The sequence below is a fragment of the Juglans regia genome, chromosome 10 (assembly GCF_001411555.2).
Source record: "Juglans regia cultivar Chandler chromosome 10, Walnut 2.0, whole genome shotgun sequence".
NCBI lineage: Eukaryota > Viridiplantae > Streptophyta > Magnoliopsida > Fagales > Juglandaceae > Juglans > Juglans regia.
The window spans coordinates 35,241,914-35,259,063 of NC_049910.1; the positions used below are offsets into that span (position 1 = coordinate 35,241,914).

Below are 17,150 nucleotides of genomic sequence, written 5' to 3' on the forward strand. Positions count from 1 at the left end.
TCGACCCATTTTCTTGATAACAATAATTTCATAGACCCGAAGTCAATCAATGTTAGCCATTTCTCTCTCTAGTACTGTCCTAATTCCGGTGGCCTTCAGAACCATTATCATGAATAGTACCAAGAACCCCCTCCAATCTATAACTCATTTTCCAGTACTACCATTTGTAGGACAAAAATCCCATCATGGAGTTTCGAACTTTGCCACAAAAAAACCAAAACAATTCAAGGTACTCCCCAAAACTAGCGACTACGCATCCTTATCAACCATTCCCACCGAGCTCGAGAAAAAGAGATCAATACAGCAAGTAGAACAAGATGAAGAAGAACATGAAATAACCATCCAATTATCGGCAGCTGAGCGCCAACTAGCTGATTTCTGGCGTGAAATCCACGGCCAAAACGACTGGGTTGACCTACTCAATCCCATGGACCGGCGTCTTCGATCGGAGCTGATCCGGTATGGCGAAATGGCACAAGCATGTTACGACGCCTTCGATTATAACCTCTTTTCCAAGTACTGCGGCACCTGTAAGTACATGCCAAGTGAATTCTTCGACTCCCTAGGAATGTCACAGCTCGGCTACGATGTCTCTCGCTACCTGTTTTCGACCTCAAACACCAATCTACCAAATTTTTTCAGGAATTCAGCTTCGCCTAAAGTGTGGAGCAAGCACGCTAATTGGATCGGATACGTCGCCATTTCAAACGACGAAACCTCCCGGCGCTTAGGCCGCCGTGACATAACTATTGCATGGAGAGGCACAGTGACACGGCTGGAGTGGATACAGGATATCAAGGATTTCCTCGTGCCAATTTCTTCGAAAATCCCATGCCCGGATCCAACTGTGAAAGTCCAAACAGGGTTTTTAGACCTCTATACAGACAAGGAAGAGGACTGCAAGTATTGCAGGCTTTCAGCGAGAGAGCAGATACTTTCCGAGGTCAGAAGGTTACTCGATATGTACGCAGACGAAGAAGTAAGCATTACCATCACGGGGCATAGTCTCGGGGCTGCGTTGGCCATTCTAAGCGCGTACGATATAGTTGGAAGGAGCTTGAAAGATTTAGCCGCGGATAGGCCGGCCGTGCCGGTGTGCGTGTTCTCGTTTGCGGGTCCGAGAGTAGGGAATGTGATGTTCAGGGAGAGGCTGGAGTCGACGTTGGGTTTGAAGGTGTTGAGGGTGGTGAATGCTCACGACGTGGTGCCGAAGGTGCCGGGGTTTTTTTTCAACGAGCGATCGCCGCCGATGATGATGAAGTATACAAAGTGGTTGCCGTGGAGTTACTCGCACGTTGGGGTTGAGCTTGCATTGGATCACAGGAACTCGCCGTTCTTAAAGCAGGCAGTTCATGATGATCCGATTCGTGCACATAATCTGGAGGCTCACCTGCATTTGCTTGATGGGTAACTAGAATCTCAATATATTATTTGCTCCTATTTTCGGCATGAAAAACGTCGCTATATATTTTTCAATATATCAGTATTATCCATAAGTCTCATTTTATACACCCACTTAAAAATATGTCATTTTATTTTTTTTATCTTATTTTACTTACAAACATGTCTGGAATCATTTTTATTACGTGGGTAAAAAAATAAAATGACATATTTTTAAATAAATGTGTAGAGTGTGAGGCTTATACTTAGAATTTTTCTTCTTCAATATCGTACATGCATGCAGATGCATGCATGGCATGGCATTATTCTTGCATGTGGGGTTAATGTCATGATTAATTTGGTTAACATTAATGTGATGCAGATACCATGGAAAAAACCATAAATTTGAGCTAGCAAGTGGAAGAGATATTGCATTGGTGAACAAAGCCTCTGATTTCCTGGAAGATGAATTTTTGGTCCCACCTAACTGGTGGCAGGAAGAAAATAAGGGAATGGTGAGGAACAAGGATGGGCACTGGGTGCAGCCCGAACGCCGAGTACATGATCTCTATTGTCACGGAACTCTGGATGATGATCATGTGCAATATTTAGACCTGGCCGGCTTCGGATGATCAACATGGGGATGATCGTGCTGCTGCTTAGAGTACTACATATATATATATATATATATAATATATATATATATAGTATTAGGCTCCTCTTACTAGCTAGTACTTAATTTGTTTATATGAAAATTAATACAAAATTTAATTAATTATAACTTAGACGTGCATGGGGTGTAAATACGGCCTTCTGTGTTTCATTTTATTTTTCCTTTTAATTCGGGAAAGCCTATTTCAGTATTGAACTAGGAACCAGCTTTAATTGCATGTCAAAGAAATCAACTTATAAAACCAAATTAAAACTAATTAACCTCTTTCAATTCCACCGTCCAATTAATATTTAAGAGGAGATGAAAATTTCAGAGGTACGCGCGCGGCATGCAATGATGCAAAGAAAAGAACCAAGGTTGCTAATCAGGAAAAAGAAATGATATTTGTAGTTGCTCAAGCATAGTGCAATCCTTTTAAAAGAACGTATACGAGACCCACATGAATAAAAATTAATTTTTTAATAGTACTGGCCAAGCCCACTCTTTTCGAAAAAGATTGCACAGTGCTTATGCACACCATGACTATATCTAACATATATAACTCGTTAGGAAATTATAATGAGTCATAGCCAAAGAAATTCAATCACATATATACTAATTACAGTTCTGCTATAGACAACCGAGCTGCGAAACCTTGGGGGAATCGACTGCCACGTCAATCGGAGAAAAAAAAATACCGCTTATTCTTTTTCTGTTTCCCTTAAGACTTTTATCAAACACTTTCTCTCCTTCTCACAACACACCCACACTTCAATGGCCATCACGTCTCTCTCACTTCTCCAACCATCTCTTTTCTAACCATATTCTTCTGCTTCCCTTCTATTTTTTTCTTCTTCTTCGTCTTATTTTTTCAATGGGACCCAATTCCAGGTCCACAATAACTTCATCTCTCTTTTTTATTCTTTTTCTTGTACGAAATACAATACAAGGGTCATCACGTCTCTCTCACTTCAATGGCCATCACGTCTCTCTCACTTCTCCAACCATCTCTCTTCTAACCATATTCTTCTGCTTCCCTTCTGTTTTTTTCTTCTTCTTCTTCGTCTTATTTTTTCAATGGGACCCAATTCCAGGTCCACAATAACTTCATCTCTCTTTTTTATTCTTCTTCTTGTACGAAATACAATACAAGGGTCTCTGCGGGGCGCTTTAGATCGGTAGTTAATGCTTCCGGAAACTACTATGCCACTCTTGGGGTTCCAAAATCTGCTACTGGCAAGGAAATCAAGGCAGCGTATCGAAAGTTAGCACGCCAGATATTGAATTTTACTTTGGGGCTTATTCTTTGAAAATTGAAAGGAGGGGCAGAGGATCGAAGGGAGAGAAAGAGCTTTCAGCTTCGAAGGAATTGGGTCATTGGTTTCATGTGTTGATTTCGAGTGGGAAGGTGGGGCTAAATGGGGGGAATCATGCTTGAGGAAGACGAATGAGGAAAGATAGAAGATAGCTCTTCTCGTTTGTAAGTAGCTTTTCTCCTCAAAAGGAGCGCCGGTTGCATAAGATTATACAATGCCGGTTGTAAGTAGCTTTTCTGTACTAATTATATAGATCTCCATTATTTTATCAACGTGTATTAAGCCCCTTGTCGAGACAATAAATATCGAACGAATTATCTGACATTACATGAAATAGTACTACTTGCTACTTGTTGAAAGCCATATTTTGATAAAATCCTCTTCGAACAATAAAGGTTTATATAATTTTATGATAGAAACTATATATATGTGTATTATTAGTTATTACATCGTTTTAAGTACAAAACATTTTATAATATAAGGTAGATAAATATTTTCTATATTTTTTAATATAATGTCAATATATATATATATATATATATATATATATATAGAACGGATAAGAAGTTACATAAAATCAAGTAAACAAAATTTCTTCAAATTAGTTTTTAAGTAAAGAACCATGCATGCATAAAAAAGTTTCTTAATTTTACCAAAATTGAGAAAGGAGAAAAGCAAAATAGTAGTAAAGAAGAAAGCATTCATTATATTTTAAAGAAGGGGGAATTAATAAATGATCAGTAGGTTTAAGCCTGTATTTAAAAATGAGAATTGATAAACACACCGTAACACACGGGCACAGTAGTACCTATAATGGTACATAAAATGGAAGGTAAAAATCTATGTGATGTTGACGTATATAACATTAACATTAAGAATAATTTTATTTGAAAGTCTTTACATTACACATTATTCAGTATGTAACGTACGTTGATTTGAAAAATAAATTCTAAAATATAAATCTTACAAATTAAATTATATCACGTGTATAGTGCCTCTTCCCCTGCTGCATACTCCAATATAGCTGTTATAATTCTTTTTGCTTCTGAAATGCCTCATACTCATACTTCACCTATTTTTTCTACTTTTCACCAACATGAGTGTCTGTCCATCATGCCTAAAAGTCATTCTAACATTTCCATCATTCCTTGGATTATTGAGACGGGTGCTACAGACCATATGGAACCAAACAACTTTTACAAAATTTGATTCACATAGTGTAAACTCAGTTCAACACCAAAATAAAACAAATTCAAACAGATAATGGAATGGAATTCCATATGCAGGACTTCTATAACTCAAATGGAATTCAACATCAAAAATCTTATATTTACACTCCATAACAAAATGGAGTTGTGGAGATAAAACATCAGCATCTTCTCAATGTGGCTCGGGCTCTCCTTTTCCAAACTTCTCTCTCAACTAAATTTTGGGGAGATGCCATTCTAACTACCAGTACTTACCTGATCAATAGAACCCCTACTCCTCTTCTAAACAACAAGTCCCTTATGAGGTTCTGTTTTCTTCTCCACCTTCTTATGCTCATTTGAAGGTTTTCGGTTGTTTGTGTTCTGTCTCAACCCTTAAGCATAATAGGACCAAACTTGACCCTAGGGCTGCAAAATGCATTTCCATTGGATATCATGTTGGTGTGAAAGGATACAATGTCTATAATTTGAAAAATCATACCACTTGCATTTCCCGAGATGTCACTTTCATTGAAATTATTTTTCCCTTTCAAAACTCATCCTCAAGTCAATCTTCTCCTCATTCAGATCTTGTTCTTCCACCAGCATTGTCAGATTTACAAACTCCTATTAGCACAACTGATTCTCCCCCCTCAGCTGACACTCCTCTAACTGTTCAGAACAATCCACACATATTTTCTCTTCACCTCTACCTTCTCAATCAACTGGTTCTTCTTCTTCAATTGATTTTGTCCCTATATAACCAGAACCAGAACATGCTCCTTTTGTTCCAAATTTGGAACCAAATTCTACTATTGTTCCTAGAAGATCAGATCGGGTAAGGCATGTTCCTTCTTACTTGCAAGATTATCATTGTCCTCTTGCTTCACAACTTTCAAATCCTGTCTTCCTTCATTCTTCTACCCCTTACCCCCTTACCAATCACATAACATATGTTCATTTATCTCCCTCTCACCGAGCATATATCTTATCTCTCTCACTTACCCATGAACCTAAATCATATGATGAGGGTGTGAACTCTACTCATTGGATAGATGCTATGAAGTCTGAAATTGAGGCTCTTGAGGCTAATCGTACCTGGTCTATCACCACCCTACCTCTTGGAAAATAAACTGTGGGCGGTAAATATGTTTACAAGGTCAAGTTGAAATCGAATGGGATCATAGATAAGCATAAAGCTTGCATGGTAGCCAAAGGCTATACTCAACGAGAAGGCTTTGACTACATAAAACTTTCAGCCCCATGGCCAAATTGACTACAGTTCATCTTTTCCTTGCTTTGGCAGCAATTCATGGTTGGCACTTAGCTCAACTGGATGTGCATAATTCATTTCTTAATGGAGATCTCGATGAGGAGATATATATAGATTTACCACCGAGTTATGTGGTTCAGGGGGAGTCTTCTCAGAAAAAGAATATGGTCTGCAGATTACATAAGTCGCTTTATACCTTGAGGCAAGCCTCTAGGCAATGGAACTCAAAATCCAGTACTGTTGCTCTGACTTCTATTGGTTTTCATCAATTCAAAAATGATTATTCTTTGTTTACTAAGACTGATGTGAATGGTTTTACAACACTCTTGGTTTATGTTGATAATATAATTTTGGAGAGCAACAACTTAGTTGCCATTGAAATTGTCAAAACCTTCCAACACAGCCAATTCAAGATAAAGGATCTCAGTCCCTTGAAGTTCTTCTTAGGTATAGAACTGGCTAGAACTATAGTTGGTATTCACATTTGCCAGAGGAAGTACACCCTTGAGATCTTAGAAGATGTTGGCCTGCTTGGTTGTAAACCTGTTAATACCCCAATTGAAACAAACCATAAGTTGTCTCACTCTTCTACTAATGTGCTGACAGATGTTACAAGCTATCGGAGGTTAATTGGGAGGCTTATTTACTTAACAACCAGCAGACTAGACATTACCTATGCTGTGAGTGTTCTTAGTCAATTCATGGATAAACCAGTTTAGATTCATTTACATTATGCTCACAAAATTTTGAGATACTTGAAGGGTTCAAGGGATTTTTTTTTAGTTGGCTCTTCTTTGCATTTTAAGGCTTATAGTGATTTAGATTGGGCAACATGCCCTGAGACTCGAAGGTCAATTACTGGTTTTTGCATCTTTCTTGAAAACTCATTAGTGAGTTGGAAATTCAAGAAATAAGCTACAATGTCTCGATCTTCTGCTAAGGTAGAGTATCAAGCATTTTCATACACTTGTTGTGAGGTTGTTTAATTGATCACACTTTTAAAGGACTTCAATTTATAGCACAAACAACCAGCACTACTGTACAGTGACAACCAAGCTACAATCTATCTCACCAAGAATCTCATTTTCCATAAAAGGACGAAGCACATAAAGTTGGATTGCCATTTTGTTCAAGAAAGAGAAGTTGCTGGTGTAGTTGTTCTAGTGCATGTGGGGTCAAGGTTTCAAGTAGCAGATATTTTTACAAAGGCACTGCCAACTGTAAGCTTTTATTTCTTATTGTCCAAGATAGGCATTCTGAACATATATGCTCATCTTGAGAGGGAGTCTCAAAATCCAAATCAATGTGATCAGCAAGAGGCCAAGGCTACATACAGAAAAGGCAAGCAACATCGAGATCTCACACCATGCAAGCAGCAAAGGGAGTGGAAATTTGCTCCTTCCGGCTCAGCCTTATTAGTAGGGCTGCAAATGGTCCAGTCCGGTCCGGTCCATCATTTTTCCGGACTGGACCAGACCGTATCGGTCTGGTCCGGTCCGGTCCGGTCCTGTCCGATCCAATCGGTCCAACCTAATTTTTTTTAATTTTTTTAAATAATTAATAAAAAAATTATTTAAAATACTAAATTAAATTAAGTGACTTATTAATGTGGATTATGTAACAAACTCAATAAAAAAATATTTTATATGGTCAATGATAATAAAATAATTAACTAATATATATATTAGTTAATTCATAGAATATTAACAAGTGTTAATAACATATTTAAAATTTTATATTGTTAATAGTGATAGGTTAGATGAAGATATATATAAAATATTGTTAATTTATAGAATATTAACAATTATTAATAATATATTTAAAAATTTATATTGTTAATTGTACAATTATTATATATAATTTTTTTTTTCATTCGGTTCGGTCCGATCCGATCCGAAAAAATCCTGGACCTTAGACCGGACCGAAACTTTTCGATCCTTTAAAATGTGAATCAGACCAGTCTAAATCTCAGTCTAGACCGGTCCAGTTAGTCCGTTCGATCTGACCGGACCGTTTACCACCCCTACTTATTAGTTAGGATTCTTTTCTGTTGCCTTTTTGTAGAGCTAGTCATCACTTTTGTTAAAAAATAGTCGTCACTTTTCTAAAGTTATTTTTTTAATCCAAATATACTAAGTTCGATAGTCAGCTTAACAAATTAACTACCACGTCTCTTGGCACGTGCTCTAAGAAAAAACTTGAAAAAACTAATTACAAAAAGTTACATATTTTTCAGAACAATGTAAAATCAATAATAAAAGGTATTTTTAAAAAATTAAACTAAAATACATAAACTTATAAAATAAACCTAAAAACTACAAAAAATATATAAAAAGGTAAAGATAAAAAAAAATCTAAATCGTTTAAAAACAACATTTTGAAACGTACGTGAAAGATTAAAATTAAAAAGCATTAAATTAATAGAACTCAAAAAAGCTGTAAAAATTTAAAGAAAATTAATGCATTTCCCATGTGCGGGTGGAGCCATGCATAGTGTGTGTTGCGTTGTATGAGTTCTCTCATGCATATTCCACACCCTTATATGATCTGATCGTATTGATTGGTTAAAGCATGAGTTGTCTCATGCTTTAACCAACGTTGGTGAGATTTGGTTAAATAATATTTGGATCCCAGCTTGATAGATATTGCTGTAATTCTAGCTCCTAGTATTGGTTGCAGATCAAAGGTTTCGGCAGTAGTTTTGCCATGTGATGGCTTCATGTTTTCGTCTTGACGTTGCACCCTGCATTCTTATACATCAAAGAGAAAATATATTTACAATCGTGAATTATGAAACTACTGCGTAATCGCTTTGAAAAAAATTAATAAAACATAAGATCCATATGAAAAATAATTAATTTTTTAATAGTAGACTCCACTCTTTTTCAAAACGATTACATGACATTTACGTACTTTATAATTATATGTAAAATTACTCGTACATCAAAGTTGAAATCCAACTGATCACTAGCCACACTCGCTGAATGACGTGTAGTTTTCGGATTGCTTGATTCGAAATGGCTAACATACTTGAATTTGCCCCCCAACCGGGGCTTCTTTTTACAGAATAATCTGCAATTAATCCCATTTCTCTTACCAGTGTTCAGATTCAAGCAAATCTGGACATCCAAGCCCTTAATCCTTAGTTGTTAAATTGTCAATCTTCATAAACTTGGAGAGAGAGACAGAGAGAGAGGCATTAACTAAAGCTTTACATAATCATCGATCCTTGACGAACATGTTAAACCTGAACTTACAAAATAAATAAACATCATTGACTAACATGAGATGGAAGGAAACCACAAAAAGAGAGAATGAGAAACAAGAAATTTGGCCTTCTTCTAAGGGAAAATAGAAAAATATTATTGAAGGGGCATAACCCGAAATTCATAATCCCTTATTTGTAGTCCCAATCATCGCCAAGCAGAAACAGAGCAAAAATTTAGGACAGAATGATAGAAACATCTGTAGAGAACTTCTCCCTTCTTTTGCTTCGATCAGTTCATTGGGGCTCCTGATGGGAAACTTACAAAACTGATGATGCTTCCCCAAGAAGGCTAATCGCCATCACGAATCAACTTCTTAGTCTTCAAACTATCAATCCATTCCAGAATAAGATTTTCAGCTGCAATCTCCCAGATGACAATCTGCCCAATAGCTAAGCTAAATCAGCAACGGCTTAGCACAGTAGTATAATATGGTGACCAATTAAAGGTTATATCAGCTGACAAAATCAAACATCCAGCATATGAAAAGTTCTCATTTAAGGAAGTAAAACCAATCGACAATAAACAATTCTAGTTATACAGGTAAATTAAGAACATAGATAAAAAATTGTCTTATTGTTTTTCTTTATCTTAATTTTTTCCTTAAAAAATACTGATAAGTTGTGCTTATTGCCATGTTGACAAAAGGATGTTGGTGTACAAATACATCGTCAGGGTAATCTTATATAAATCTCATATCTAATTGCGAAAAAAGTTCCTCTATATGAAAATGTAAGTTAAAATCTTTTGTACACGTTAACGTGATACATGCCTGAAAAGAAAAAGGAACATGAAAAGTCAAATTAATTCCTGAGTCTCCTGTCTAAGTTATTGCTATACATGCCTGCTCACACCCAAAAACAAATCCAGCTGTGCTGCGCAAAAGATTGATCCAGACCTTTGCTAAACACCTGCTGCAGCTTTGGCATCAAGATCTGTCTTTCCCTGGAGCAAATTTAAGAAACAGTGGTGACTAACCAACACAATTCATGAGCATTGAAGAATGGTACAAGACTGTAGCAGACTGAAGTCCAAAGATACATAATCAAAGCACTGAACTAAATTTTGGCCTCCTCACCAATTTGACACTGATGAAAACCTCAGGATCAACAATACACAACCAGATCAGATAAGACCTAAGAATTAATTAGATTTAAACAAAAAATCCTCTTAGCCAACAGTAGCAACAACATGCCTATTTTAACCTCTCAAGGATGATAAAATCAATGTCTCGTCTGATGGGGATACATTACAATATCAACTATAAAATGAAAATCAAGAAAGATCTGTCTTCAACAAACCTCAGGTGTCTTCCGAATCTTCCTAGTAGGAGTTCTCATTGTTACAAGCTCCTCAGCTGCTGTTGGGTGAATACCCACCGTGGCATCGAAGTCTACCTTGGTCAAGCCAGCTTTCAAAGCAACGGCAAATCCCTTGGGAGTTTAATGCATTGTGCAGCAACATTAATAACCGATGATAGAAATAACTGAATCTAATTTAAAAAAGAAAAAGAAAAAAAGGGGGAAGGGGGATACTATCTGGGGCAACAGCAGAAACCTGCACAATTTCTGGTGAATCTTCTCCACACAAGTGCAACCCCAGAACTTTGCTTGTTTTTGCACAGACTATAAGTTTCATGAAGATCCTGTCTGGCAGCCCTGAGAGAGTAGCCTTTAAGGGCTTGAAATTTGCTGTAAATATATCAACGTCACCATATTCTTGTATTGCCTGCATATATATATATATATATATATATCCATAAACATCAAGCACTGAAGGATCATTTTATAAGTTTCTGATCTACCAAAGACATGTCACCTGTTCTTCAGTAAGGCCAACTAGTCCAATCGGTGGCTGGGAAAACACAGCAGAAGGCACAGTTCTGCTCAAAAAAAAAAAGCAAAATGTTAGCTCAGACTATCACCGTATCATAAACCTATCCAAACATTTTAGTCAGAGACGAGCAAGAATCGGAGAAGCTTTCTATACACTAACGTTTATTAAAACGGCATCATAAATTTGAGCAAACAGAACCAAGTAACTAAAGTTCACAGTCCTTGGCATGAAATTCAGAGCGTAGGATCCTATGCAACAAATATTTGGTAATTCTTGTTCAAAATGCTTTGCCTAAACTATAAAATCATACAACATATTAATTGATCATCAAAATATAGAAAGCAACCTATGATCAGGTTTTGTTGGCTCATTCTGAAACAGAGTGTTTGCTAGTGCCATTCCCTCCATTAAAGCAACTGGTGTGAGATTCAATCTATCTGTAACATCTCCAGCTGCCCAAATGGAAGGAACTGATGTCCGTGAGTATTCATCAACCTGATGAAAAAAGAAATAGAGACATTATATTTGAAGAAACACCACAATAAATATAGATAGAAGATTAGACAAAACGAAAAAAAAAAATTTCCAAAAAACAAATCTCAAAAGTATCAGCAAAGACTACCTCTATTGCTCCATTCTTGGACATTTTCACCCCAACTGTCTCCAATCCTAAGTCCTGCAATCAAATTACACTCTTAATAAGTGATTTTCCTTTCTCATCCCATCCGAAATTTACAGTTGCTTTCAAACTGATAGAGTGAGAAGTGGGGCATCTTCATGTTCACGAAGTTACTGCTTCCCCAGAACCACATCAAGGCAGGAAGCCCAGTTACACACTTCAAAACAGTTCATGAAAATCAGAGACTCAAATGTATGCCTTGATGAGACACCATTAATGGTAATCCACTGGGCATAAAGAATCCTGTACCAGGTAGAAGCAAAGTAGAGAAAAAAGAAATTAAGAACCTTTGTATTAGGCCTACGTCCGGTTGCAAACATAACATGCGAAAAACCTTCAACTGTTCCTTTGTTCGTCTTCAAAGATAACGACCCATCAGAAGATTTATTGATAGCTTGGGGTGACTCCTCTGTGTGGAACTCGATTCCTCTTAGAGACATTTGTTCTCCAACAAAATCTCTGATCTGCAGGAATAGAAGGCACAAATTTGGATGTGAAAACTTCATCTTGACTAGGTAAGATGTTATTAAATTTCTGATACCACAATCATTCACTGTTTCTCACCTCTTCATCAAAACCCCTTAAAACTTTTTTCTGCCGTATAAATATGTGGACCTCAGATGTTAAGCCATTGAAGATGCCAGCAAACTCCACGGCAATATACCCGCCACCAATTATTGCTATTTTTGTAGGCTTTGAGGGCAAATCAAGGGCAGCATCCGAATCTATTGCATATTCACTTCCAGGAATTTCAGGGATGAAGGGGCGACCACCTACTGAAACTAGTATGTGTCTTGCTGAATATAGCTTCCCATCCACATCAACTGTGTGCGGGTCCACAATCTGTGGCCATTTCATTGTGATTAATGCATCACTCGCAAAAAACCAAAGTATATATCCATATTCCACAAACTAATAAGAAATGAAAACTAAGAACCAAGAAAGAAAGAAAACTATGTTAATGTCTATATGAACTGAAAGCGTCATCCCACCTTTCCACGACCTTCAATTAATGTAACACCAGCACTTTTAAGAGTGTTCTTATAGATACCAGTTAGTCGCTGCAACTCGGCATTCTTATTAGCAATCAAGGTGCTCCAGTCATGCTTGGGTTCGGCCTCGTATTTCCATCCAAAACCATGACTCTCTTCAAATTCATGAGAATATTTAGATGCATACACTAGAAGTTTCTTTGGCACACATCCACGAAGCACGCATCTACATTAGAAAATTATGTGAAGAACTATTTACATGCTCATTTCTTTATGTAAGTAAATCTTCTTAAGCAAGAGAGAACCACTCAGTCAAAAGGCAGGACAAAATGATAATTTATCCAAGGCAACACTGAACCCAAAAGAGAAGATGAAGTGGACTTGGCCAGCCAAGCATCTAAAGTGCAAAGGAAAGATTGACGTTGCCACTACTTGCTCCGCACAGGCTGAATGGTCAAATGGTTAATTTTGATAAGCTTTTACGTCCAGGGTAGAACATTTCACCCCCGTCAAAGGTCCGGTAATTCCTCACTCTGTTTTTTGATAATTGGTTCCTTAACTTTTCAAAATCACCAATGCAACCTCATATTCCTCCAATCATTTCCAATGATAAGTCTCCACTCCTTTTGCTATCATAAGCAACCTGAAGCCCCTATAAACCCCCACATAGCAAATGAACTTCCTTCAATCCTTGATTATTTATCAGGAAAAACAAAAAAACAAAACACTTCATTCATATATCACGTACCCGGAAAAGAACAGAAAAAAGGGCCTAATAACATTCAATCCCATCCCAAGACTCGAATCCCAAAAATTTCGAACCTTGAACTACATTTCCATATCCCAATATTGCTACCACAAACAAAACTAAAGTCCACTAAGAACATAAACCCGTATACCCAGAACCTTTAGCGAACCTACATATTCTAAAACTTACGTTCCGCCGACACCTCCGGTGGTTTCGGAGGAAATGGTGGAGAAAGGGAGCTCACAGATAGCGACGGAGGCCCCGAAATTAGCGGCGAAGCGAGAGGCCCGGACGCCAGCGCTGCCGGCGCCGATGGTGAAGAGGTCGAAGTCGTAGTGACGAATAGGCTCGGCTCCATTCTCAGAATCTCCGCAAGCCACCGCGAAGCCTCGGCGGCGGGAGTGGTAGGGAGAGAGGGAGCGGCGGTGTTGGAGAGAAAGAGAAGTTAAGGTTTTGGGATCAAAGAGAGAGTGGGAAGAAGAGAGGGAGATCGAGAATGGGAACTTTCTATAAAGTGCGTGGAGGATTGGGGAAGAGAAGGTGTTTGTGAGATTTGGAGCGGAGACGACGACTCTGAGAGAGGTGGCCATTGGGTTCTGTATCGTTTTTTCCCTCTGCTCCTTTCGTTTCCAGGACTTATACCTTTTCCTTTGCGTAGAGATGAATTTTAGGCCGACAATTGGCTGTGGGTCCCAACTACTTTTAACGTGCGTGATTCCTTTTGAATGGCAGCAAGCCAACCGTAACAAGTTTTCCCTGAGTTTTTCTCAATTTCTGTCGCACGTTCTAAATTACTCCTTGTTTATTATTTAAATAGTTGATTTAAAAATTTATTCAAATGGTTCAAATTAATTGGTACGAAATCAAGAATAATTAATTTACGATGAAGAATAACTTTATTAAAAATTGAGAAATATTTTAAAATAAATTTATAAATTGACATAATTTTATGTGAAATATTAAATTATAAAATTATTTTTATTATAAAATAAATCTAACGTATCACGTAAAATTGCGTCTGCTCGTAAATTTACTCTTATTTTTTATCAAAACTATTTGTTATTTTGATATCAATTATTTGATATTACATTAAAGAATAATAAATAAATGATAATTCAAATAATGATGGATAATATTTCTCAATTTATTTATCTTTATCAATACTATTTATGCAGTGGGTTGTAGACGAACTCAAATGGGCGTACGTTTCCTTCCTAGTTGTTTCAACTTCAACTATGAGGCTCACATACATGTTAACAAAATGGACCGAATTTAAATTGTTTGAAGTAATTGGGCAGTCAATCAAATATCATATAAGCCAAAAATGGAGATAAGATTCGGGAGCCGGGTCAAACATGGTTTTCGTTTGAACCAATTAACTTTATATTCTTTAATGTTGAAAACTTTGTCATACTTGAAAACAATGGATATGAAAAGCAAGCACCTCTTTCTTCCTTCTATATAGTTCACAATTGATTAAGGCTCCATTTGTATAGTGATATGAAATAAGATAAAATGAGATAAAATGATTTTATATAAAATTTAAGAGTTGAATAAAATATTATTATTGTTTTGATATTTAAAAAAATTAAATTATTTATTATATTTTGTGTAGAAATTTAAAAAAATTATAATGATGAGATGAGATGAGATAAAACTGTTTCTATATTTGGGCCTAATTCTATCAATCTTAATATGCTATTATTGTTATGGTATTATGGCTCTCTCACCACTACATAAGGAATCGTTAGAACTTAGCTCATATTTATGTCAACTATAGACAAATTTAAATAAATATGAACTAAATAATCTTAATACTATTCTTCATTTTAGAATTTATCAATTCCAATTAAACTTGCTGATTTTGTTAGTTTTTATGTTTAACTTAGTGGTCAAATGGTTAGTTATCACCACGTCTGTGATGTCCTTTTATTTTGGTATTTGTTAATTATTGATTTAGTCTTACTACCACGATATAACAGTTGTAAAACGTGGGCTATGTTTATGTTTATTTCATTTTCCTTTGTGAGGCTATTTAATAGCCAAAGTCAGTTATTCAATGCAATAGTGTGTGCGATTTCCTCCATCTCCTCTGTTTTATCTCTTCAATCTATATTTCTTAACAATTGGTATCAGAGCCCCATACCAAGGGCCTGATTAAATAGAAGCAGCAGTCTTCTACGAGTGATCTACAAATGGCGATAGAGAGTTCGTTTGTACAGCCAGCCGTTCCAAAGTTTGATGGGTATTATGATCATTGGGCAATGCTCATAGAGAACTTTTTGCGATCAAAGGAGTATTGGGGGCTGGTGGAAAATGGAGCTCCAGCAGTAGCAGAAGGTGCTATTCTCACTGATGCGTAGAGGAAGCATATTGAAGACCAGCAATTGAAAGATTTAAAAGCAAAGAACTATCTATTTCAAGCATTAGATCATTCCATCCTAGAGACAATCCTTAACAAGAAGACTTCGAATGATATTTGGGACTCTATGAAGCATAAATATCAAGGTAAGTCACGAGTAAGGCGTGGAAATTTGCAAGCTCTTCGAAAGGAGTTCGAAGTTCTTCATATGAAGATAGGAGAATCTGTGAATGAGTATTTTTCTCGCACTCTTACCATTGCCAACAAAATGAAAGCAAATGGTGAGGATAAGGGTAATATTGTTGTTGTTGAGAAAATTTTAAGATCCATGACTTCTAAGTTTGATTATGTTGTGTGTTCCATTGAGGAATCTAAAGATATTGATACTCTAACCGTTGGAACTGCAAAGTAGCCTAATTGTGCATGAACAACGCATGAGCTCCCATGTTGAGGAAGAACATGCCTTGAAGATTACTCATTGTGATCACTCAGGAGGAAGAGGTCGTGGTCGTGCCAACTATAGAGGAAGAGGAAAAGATCGAAACAGGAGGTCTTTTGATAAGGCCACAATGGAATGCTATAATTGTCACAAGCTAGGACATTTTGCATGGGAATGTCCAAGCAAAGAAACAGAGGCAAATTATACAGAGAATCAAGAAGAGATGCTATTAATGACATATGTTAATCTGAACAAAGCTAGTAAAGAAGATATATGGTTTCTAGACTCTGGATGCAGCAATCATATGTGTGGAAAGAAGAAGTATTTCTCAGATCTTGATGGGAATTTTCGTGATTCTGTGAAGCTTGGCAACAACACAAGCATGGTTGTTCTAGGAAAAGGAAATGTCAGACTGCAAATGAATCGCATAACTCAAATCATTACAAGTGTATTCTATGTACCTGAGCTGAAGAATAATCTGCTAAGTGTTGGACAACTGCAGAAAAAATGTCTTATTATTTTATTTCAGCATGGCAAGTGTAAGGTGTTCCATTCACATAAAGGTTTGATTATGGATTCAAAAATGTCCTCAAATCGAATGTTTGTCTTACATGCTTTATCTCAGTCTATAGTATCCATTTGTTTCAACACAATCACAAAAGATATTGCACAGCTTTGGCATTGTTGGTAAGGACATTTGAGTTTTAAAGGTTTAAAGACTCTTCAGCAAAAGCAAATGGTAAATGAATTGCCACAATTTCAACCTCCCTCCAAGTTATGCAAGGACTGCTTGATAGGGAAACAACACAGGGATTCGTTTCCAAAAAGGAGTACCTGGCGAGCTGCAGAGATTCTTCAGTTAGTGCATGCAGACATTTGTGGACCCATTACGCCCATCTCTAACAGTAACAAAAGGGACCTACTTACTTTCACTGATGATTTTAGTAGAAAAATATGGGTTTATTTTTTGGTAGAGAAATCAGAAGCCTTTACTGTTTTCAAGAATTTTAAGACTCATGT

General features: G+C 36.8%; 2 protein-coding genes across 3 annotated transcripts; one reads left to right on the plus strand and one right to left on the minus strand.

Annotated features, from left to right (window-relative positions):
* Positions 1–2,172, plus strand: LOC108984852 (phospholipase A1-Igamma2, chloroplastic-like). The gene is made up of 2 exons (XM_035694387.1): positions 1–1,407; positions 1,763–2,172. Exons 1-2 carry the CDS (start codon positions 50–52, stop codon positions 2,010–2,012), a joined length of 1,608 nt encoding a protein of 535 aa, XP_035550280.1. The 5' UTR covers positions 1–49; the 3' UTR covers positions 2,013–2,172.
* Positions 2,173–9,150: 6,978 nt separating this feature from the next.
* LOC108984851 (glutathione reductase, chloroplastic-like) lies at positions 9,151–13,994 on the minus strand. Of its 2 annotated transcripts, none has more exons than XR_001995087.2 (11): positions 13,519–13,947; positions 12,582–12,807; positions 12,154–12,432; positions 11,877–12,053; positions 11,533–11,586; positions 11,257–11,405; positions 10,893–10,956; positions 10,632–10,802; positions 10,376–10,507; positions 9,919–10,019; positions 9,151–9,455 (listed from the first exon to the last, which is right to left on the minus strand). XR_001995087.2 is itself a non-coding variant. In XM_018956926.2 (11 exons), exons 1-10 carry the CDS (start codon positions 13,917–13,919, stop codon positions 9,978–9,980), a joined length of 1,695 nt encoding a protein of 564 aa, XP_018812471.2. In that variant the 5' UTR covers positions 13,920–13,994; the 3' UTR covers positions 9,151–9,455; positions 9,973–9,977. The 2 variants fall into 2 exon arrangements, 1 of the variants encoding a protein (XP_018812471.2); XM_018956926.2 differs by having other exon boundaries at positions 9,973–10,019; positions 13,519–13,994.
* Between the last annotated feature and the right edge of the window lie 3,156 nt (positions 13,995–17,150).